Source organism: Echinops telfairi, unplaced genomic scaffold (assembly GCF_000313985.2).
Source record: "Echinops telfairi isolate 266 unplaced genomic scaffold, ASM31398v2 ScPeMD7_7424;HRSCAF=8462, whole genome shotgun sequence".
Classification (NCBI taxonomy): Eukaryota; Metazoa; Chordata; class Mammalia; order Afrosoricida; family Tenrecidae; genus Echinops; species Echinops telfairi.
Genome location: NW_022111324.1, coordinates 15,577,660 through 15,585,895, shown reverse-complemented (window position 1 = coordinate 15,585,895; position 8,236 = coordinate 15,577,660). Strand labels below are relative to the sequence as shown.

The 8,236-nt window shown below is 53.7% G+C and overlaps 1 protein-coding gene across 1 annotated transcript in view; it reads right to left on the bottom strand.

Moving 5' to 3' along the window:
- The window catches only part of TNN (tenascin N), an 80,156-nt gene extending 72,888 nt beyond the window's left edge, over positions 1-7,268 (bottom strand). The window contains exons 1-3 of the mRNA XM_004706818.2: positions 6,860-7,268; positions 4,521-4,895; positions 2,891-3,154 (exon numbers count right to left, since the gene is read on the bottom strand). Of these exons, the coding sequence (XP_004706875.1) occupies positions 2,891-3,154; positions 4,521-4,895; positions 6,860-7,268 (1,048 nt within the window). The remainder of the gene's footprint in view (positions 1-2,890; positions 3,155-4,520; positions 4,896-6,859) is intronic.
- Positions 7,269-8,236: the final 968 nt, after the last annotated feature.

Below are 8,236 nucleotides of genomic sequence, written 5' to 3'. Positions count from 1 at the left end.
GGGGCAGAGGGGGGAGGGCAGTCTTTGGTGGGGGTGTAGACATGCCTCGCTCCTCCCTAGGGTTTTCCTCTCTGAAACAACAGCCTGACGTAGTAGTGATTAATATATAACCACGGACAAGAAGTTGTTCCACGAAGTAGGTGAGATTGGGTCCTTTCTAGAGCACTTTAAATTCCAATGTCCAGGTTCTCGCATTTGGAACTGGGAAGACAAGTCCCTCACACTTCCAGGCTTCCTCTCTTTCTGAGTGACAGCCCCATCCTCCCCTCCTTAGAGGTGCCCCCACCCATGCTGACTGACCACTTCTCAAGAATGGGACCCAGAGCATTTGTGCTTCAGGCAGGGGACCCCCAGGTCCCTGGAGCCTCTCATGGACTCCGTGTGGACAAGGGACCGGGGGTGGGGGTGAGGGGTGGGGTGGTGGTGGTTGTTGAGGGAGGGCATTTTCCTGCAGCATTTCCTCCCAGCCAGTGGCTTCCACCTGCCAGCCTCAAGGCCTGCCTTTAGGCCTGCTTGTGATCATGACAGTTCCTTGAGGGGCTCAAGGCAGATTAAGACAGGAGTAATGAACATGACTGTCAGACTGTAGAGGGCTCCTCCACGACTTAAGAGAAGGGGGAGGGATTCACCAAATGGAAAAGCAGGGACTCAACTAAAAATGATTAATTCGGAGATAAGCGCCTCTCTGTCTGAAGTTCCCCGAGGAGCCCAGAAGAGTGTGTTTGACTGGAATCAGATTAGGCAGAAAGGAAAACTTTGCAGTTGTAGAAATTTACAGGTCCCTGGAGCAAGAATGTAAGAGGGGTTGCAAAGAGTTTTCAAACAGATGCCTCTCTGCATTCCCGGGTCCTGTCTGCAGCAATAGACAAAGAGGTGGAAAGGAGAAGAGTCACCGCTGACATCTGGCAATCGGTCTGGCACTCCCAGGGAGGCCTTGATGTTCTCCTGGTGAACAGAAACGCTGTCATAGAGCATCAGCACCCGACAGGGCCATGCTGACTGTGATGGGATAAGACCGCAAGGCCATTCTATAATCGTGGGGGAATATGGGCCTGGGGGAAGCAAGCCATGAACAGTATCCAAATCCCCCAAATGACTCAACATTCCCCATCCTGACTATTCACAATGGCTGCTTTTCAATCACAACTTCAGCCTCACTCTAGTCTTCCCTCCTGCTGGGTTCAATTTATTAAGAGCTGTTGGTCTCGGTTGCTGTTGATTCGGTCCCAGCTCACGGCAGCTCCAGACATGTTTGAGTAGTTTCACAAGGATTTCCAGGAAGTAGGCCATCAGGCCTGTCTCTAGTCTGGAGGCATCTGTGGGTGGGTTTGAAAGGTCAACCTCTCAATGAGTAGTCATTTGGACCACCCATTCATTGAACCAAGCTTGAAATCACCCTCCTCTCCCCATCCTCACATCCATACAAAGCACATCTCTGCTGCCTTGTATCCACCCAGAATCACCTAAACACAAGCTCAAATTCTGTGACAAGTTCTTTCTCAGCATCATATTCCTGAGATGAAGCACGGGCCCCCATGGTGTGCATTCTCTCACTGCCATGAGCAATAAACCCAACTTGTGCAACGACAACCGTGTGTTCCTGGAGGACTTTGGCAAGAGGACATTGACAGGCAATTGACGCCCCTCCTGGACCTTTCCAACACTGATCCACCCCGCCCCATCCCCAACAGAGACAGGTGGCCTGATGTTGCTGACTGCCAAAGGCCCTTCCTCTGGACCTCCCTGGAGCCTTCCCAGGGAGGAAAGAATACAGACAGCTGTTTCTACAGGCACCAGGAACAGTACCTGGCAAGAGGCAGATGCTCAATAAAACGTGTTGCATGAAGGAAGAAATTGGAATTGCAAAAACAACGGAGTTTCTGCAAGTCCTTGAAGATCTATGCTGCTTTAAGAATTTTCACCAGGAAACAAGACTTTCAACAGAGTAAGTAGCGAGGCTTCTCCTTCCACACACTCTGGTCGCATTCCGGACACTGCTCACCCCTGCAGATCTAGCCACCACTTTCCCATCATGCTCTGTATCCGAGGTGATGGCCTCCTGAACTGCATCAGCCTGGCCCCCTTTTCCCTCCGGCTTCTAGCTGGTTCAGCCAGTGGGAGTCACTAACACATCAGAAGGCAGGCGGTGAGAGCGGTCAGGACAACGGATCCCCTCACTGTGTCCCTGCAAGGACGTCCTGGATCCCCCCTACTGAAAGCACTGAACCACGAGGCCTTCCCACAGCTCTGGGAGCACCACTCCTGCCCCTTCAGGCTGGAGTGACCCTCTAGTGCTACTTCAATCCCTAGCCACACTTGATAAATCACAATCACCTTTGAATGAAATCATCTTCACAGCCTGGTTTGTGCTCTCTGGTTCCTGCTGGGATAAATCTGACCAACACAGGTTTCAAATATTACCACACACACACCTATCATCCCAACCCACTGACTAGTCTCAGAGGCGTAATGAGGACCTGGTACCCCTTGGCTGCTTGCCTGTGGTAGCACTCCAATCTAGCAGCCTGCCATCACTGTCATGGAAGATCCAGTGAACAGGGAGAGGGGACAGCAGCCACCTTTTTTAAAAGCCCAAATTCAAGAAATGGTTTGACTAGTACAAGTGTATGGGTGGGGACAATGGAAGACACATTTAAAATAGAGCCTTGGTGTAGTGGGTTACACACTGGGTTGCTAGCCTGAAGGTCATAAGTTCAAAGTCACCAGCTGCTCCCAGGGAGAAAGATGAGGCTTTCTACTCCCATAAAGAGTTACAGCCTCGGAAATCCACAGGGGCAGTTCTACCCTGTCCCGTAGGATGGCGGTGAGTCCGAGCTGACTCAACGGCAGTGAGATTTTGGTTTTCCGGGGCAGTTGGCTGTGGCCTCACCTGTGGTGGCGAGCAGATGCTGGGGGCTGCTAGGAACGTCCTTCTTCACATTGCGCAGGGTGACGATGTACCTGGTTCCGGGCAGCAAGCTGAGGATCTCATAGCTGTTCTGCTCCTTGGGCACTTGGATCTCCTTCCCGGAAAGCTCCTTCCCCAGCGGGTAGTAGCTGAGGAGGTAGTGATCCACATCACTGGACGGCTCCCAGCTCACCAGCAGGGACTCCTCGGTGCTCCTGAGCAGCTGCAGGCCCTGGGGAGTGATCACTGCAGGGAGAAGGGCGGGTGGGGACAGGCGAGGGTGGGGAGACACGGGGAGGAATTCATAGCCAGTGAGTACATATTGAACATCTATTATTCCCAGGGTGGTACAAATGGTGAGTGAGGCTGCTTACCAAAAAGCTGACAGTTCAAGCTGTCAGTTCAAGGGTTCAGGCCAGATCAGGCCTGCTGATGTACTCCTGAGAAACCAGCCATCCACAACCCACAGACTAACCCGCTACTGCTCATACGGGATCCCCAAGGGTCAGAATCAATTCTAGGGCAACTGGCAGATTCTACACATGACACTGGGATGGCGGTGGTGGAGGGCGCAGATGTAGCCTGTATGATGCCCTCCCCTCACCAGAAGTGATTCGTGATCTGACCGAGAAGCCATAGCGACCAACCCCCACACAACCGGTAGAGCCCAGAAGACCAGTGGTTCTCAAGTCCTGGTCCAGGGCCCTCAGGAGGGGTGGGGGTGGAGGAGCGGAGCGTGCAGGACGATGCTGTCGGGGCGGCAACACCTAAATGGTTGTCTATAAAATTGCTGTGCAGTGTTTCAGCAGGAATGTACTACTTTGTATAAAAATATCCCTGTCGTTAGTAATGACATCAAAAAACACATTTGTTTGTAATCCCCGTGTACATGTTATGAATCTCCCTGCAAGGCTAGAACTCTATCTATGCTCATTGATTTTTTTTTTTTTTGAGCCTTCTCAGGGGCTCTGGTCAGAGCTGTCCATGTGACCCAGTAACAATGGCATTTCCAGCGGTATGGCTTCCTCTGCTGGGCGCAAACCAGCAGGAGCTGCGGTTTTTGTTGCTGCCAGGTGTTCGTATATCATCCCTGATTTTTGACAAATTTCCTCGTGTTTGGGGTACAATATTGTAGCACTGGGCACTAGTAAACTGTGAGGGTGGAATAGTAAGAGAGGGGAAAGGAGAAAGACCCAAGCCAATGTCGTTTTAGAAGTCACACAATCTGAGATATACATATATACTTAAGCATTGTGTAACTCTACTGATCACAGTTTAGTCTATGATTCAAACCGACGGTGAGCATCACCCATGATTCTGCACGGTCTGGTCTGTGAGGAGGCCCATGGGGTGGGGGACACACGGGACACCAACTAGCCCCAGTGGCCCACTACTCCAGGCCCTTGAGAAGCTGGTTAGCAAATCCCATTGCCAGGCTCCTCCCCGGGGCGCGCGAACCGAAGCTGGGGGAGGGGGAAGCGGGGCAGGTGTTCTCACAGGCCCGCTGGGGATGGGCCAGTGGGTGGGCGAGGGCGGCCCCCCTGCCCCTCTCCGGCTGTCTGCGGGGGGGCGCAGCCCCGAGGTGCCCGGAGAGGAGGAGCGCGGCTCTCACCCTGGGCGCAGTCGAGGCCCGTGAAGCCCTCCTGGCAGTAGCACTCCCCGGTGTCGCAGAAGCCGTGGCCGCTGCAGTCACCCGGGCAGCGCCGCTCGCTGCAGTCCTCGGAGGTGAAGTCGCGGTGGCACTGGCAGACGCCGCGCACGCACACGCCGTGGCCGCTGCAGTTCTCGGGGCAGGCCGGGTGCGCGCAGTCGGGGCCCACGTAGGGCGCGTGGCACACGCAGCGCCCGTCCTCGCAGCGCCCGTGGCCGCTGCAGGCGCCGGGGCAGGCGGGCCGCTCGCACTGGGCGCCCTCCCAGCCCTGCTCGCAGTGGCAGCCGCAGGTCTCGGAGGAGAAGGTGCCATGACCGCTGCAGTGGCGGCTCTCATCTGGGGAGGGAAGGACAGACAGTAGACAAGGGGGGTGGGGGGGACTGAGGGGTTGAGAGACCAGGATGTCCAGCTCGGTGGTCTCCGGGGCAGATGCAGGGTGGCAGGGGGTCCATCCTCCCTTTCTAACTGGGGTCAGGTTGGGTGACCTGTAATCGTGACAAACTTCCTTCTGTTTCTGACCCAAAAAAGCCACCTGAGCCAATGGCCTTCCCTTTCTCGTCTCCATCCAGGCACTGGGCGGGGGTAGTTCGGATCCTATTGTTGTGCCTCCTGTGACAGCCCAAACCAAGCTGAGCCCGCGTCCATCGCGTAGATTCTGGCTCCTCGCTATCCTGTCTGTGCAACGTTTCGGGAAAGAAATCTTTGCAGGCGCAAACAGTCTCGTCTCCTTCCCCAGAGAGGCTAGTAGTGGGTTTGAACCATCAACTCTGCAGTTAACAGCCCACCAGGGAAACCCCCGCACTAGCAGGGTTCCCTGTCATTCTCTCAATGGATGGTAAATGCTCCTGCCTGGATGTGGGCTTATGGGTTAGAGGCTCAGGTCCCTGGGGAGGCAGGTGGGCAGCCAAGGCAGAGTCTGCTGCTCCAGGCCCAGAGCAAAGGTGGGGAAAGAGGTTTCATACCAACCTGAGGGAGCTACAGAATTATAGAAAAAACTCCCTGACCTGAAATCGATGCCAACTCATGGTCAGGCCAGACCCACCCTGTGGGTTTCTGTAACTCTATCGGAATGGAAAGCCTAGCCTTTCTCTTCAGGAGCGGCTGGTGGTTTCAAACTGCTAACCCTGCAGTTAGCAGTCCAATGCTTAACCACAAGGCCACCCGGGCTCCTAGAGTAGCCCCGCCTAAGCTCAATGAAGGGGTGGGGGTGGGGGCCTGATTAAGCTGGCTTCCCTCTTGGGCCCTATCCCAGAAGAGTCTGCTGTAATCCTTACCCCACCCCTCACTCCGCACCCCCTGCAAGCCTTGATCCCAGTTCCTGCTCCTCCCAACACCCTCTTTTCCTTCCCTCAAGGGCAGGGCCCACAGGTCTTATTTGTGGCAGGGCCCCAGAACCCAGTTCTTGTGTCACCATAATAATACACGCTTCTCCTGATAGCAATTCCCTGAAGTATGAACATCTATGCAAAGTAACTTCCATTATCACTCAGTGTATCACACTGGATTAAACATTGAGCAGCTAACCACAAATTCGGTGGTTCAAACCCAGCAGCCCTTCCCTAGGAGAAAGATGAGACTGTGGCTTCCATAACGATTTACTTCTCCATCCCGAGGGGTCACCATGAGTGTGAATCAACTCAATGGCAGTGGGTTTGGATGGGGTGCGAGGAGGGGACACAGTTTAGGGTTTGCTTTTTAAAGGCAGGAAGACAAGGAGAAGGCCATCACTGTTTTTAAAATCAAATGACAGTACTTCACTATTGATAAGATAGTCCCAGTTTGATGAATATTGTAGGACAGGGATCTTAAGTACATCAGCTCTAGTGCTCAGCATGATGGTGACCGTTTAGGAAACATGAAGGACTTTGTCTAAGTCCACACAGCTAAAAAGTGGTACACTGGGATCTGAGCCTAGTCTCTTCTAGCTCCACAATGTTCACTCTGTAAAGAGTTACAGGCTCGGAAACTCACAGGGGCATCCTATCCTGTAGGGTCGCTATGAGCCAGCATCGACTCGATAGCACCAGTAAGTCGACTAGCTCCAAAGACCTTGATCTTTCCCCTCCACTGCATTTCACCTCTTTTGAGGAGAGATTGACGCTGTGGGTAAAACAACCCTAAGTGTTTGTTCATCTGGAGGATTTAACCCAGACGTCTAAACCCACTTCAAAAACTGCTGGTCTCTTTCTGCCAGGGCTCCCAGAAGCCTCTAGGAAATGGTGTCAAGGAATGAATAAAGAGTGAGGCTGCAGCCCCCAGAGTGAGGTGGGAAGCTGAACCAAACTTAGCAGCAAGCTCACCAGCAGTGCCTTGGCAACAGCGCTGGACACTGCACTGCTCTTTCATCTCCACCATCTCTTCCTCCAGCGTCTTCACTCGGGCCAGCAGATCCTGGACACTGCCTGCCAGCTCACAGTCCTTCTGTGGCGTCTGGAGGCGGATATTGTGCCTAAAGATGATGTTCTGTTCCTCTCCGGCCTCCCCGGGAGCCAGGAGCGAGGTCCCATCATCGCTGAGCGGCTGAGGCTCAGCCTCCACCTGGACCAGGGCGGACTTGGGCACGTCAATCTTGTAGGTGTGGCTGACGGTCACCTGTTGCTCCTGGTTGCTGCAGCCCTGGGACGCAGGAGCGGCCGGGGCGGAGGCTGCCAGAAGCACAGAGCCAAGCAGGAGGCCCAGGGGGAAGCAGAGTGCAGCCTGGAGACCCATCCTTGGAGAAAAGGAGCAAACCCTCCAGGGGACCTGTGTTCAGAATGGGGGAGGGAAGAAAAGCCATGGAGTTTTGCTGGATGCAACTGACCTTTGTGATGCACTCCGAGTCTACCGGAAGCTGAGAAATCAGCAGAAAGAGAGCATCCTCTGTCTCCAGAGAAGCTGAGCCGAGTTATTGTCTTTTCCTTCAGTGCACATCCTGCCTCCTGTCTGTCTTACACCATTCACAAGACTGGGGAGGCCCTCTTCCTCACTGCTCCACACTCACCTACCCTTCAGTATCCACAAGAACCGCTTGTCTTGGGGGCCCACAACAACCCTGGTAGCATCCTCCCCCAGGATAATTACTACAATGACTATGCATAGAGCACTTTCTGTGTGCTGGCATTGTTCTGTTTTACATAGATTAACCCAGCCCATCGTCATGACAATTCCGTGTGGCGTGTACTGTGATTACCTCATGTTGCAGAGAAGGAAGTTGAGACACAGCTCAGAGGCACACACGATGAGGGGCAGGATGTGAACCCAGGCAATCTGACCTCAGAGTTCATGCTTATCCCCACTACGCCACGGAGCTTCACGAAGCTAGCAAGCTGGGCTCTGGGGAGGTTGAGCAAGTTGGTGTGGGCAAGAGGGGCAGGAAGGCAGAGCCAATCCTCACTCAGGTCCCCTGATCCAGGACTAGGCTCCTTCTCATGGCCCCTGTTTCTCAGCCAGCAAAATATGAAAACGTCTAGGAAAATTCTTTCTCCCCCAAATCTCTCGCATCCCCTTATGCTCTGAAAGCAAGCTCTTCTCTGCCAAACTTTCAGTGAAATGGATCGGTCCCTCACTGGTGGCCCTGGATGCTTTACACCGGGCTACGTGTCACTTGGCGCGCCTCTTGCCTTTATATTATCGCTTGTGTTAGGAAAGGAACATCAAAACTGAAATACTTAAAGAAAAAAAGTGGTGGAGGTCCATTT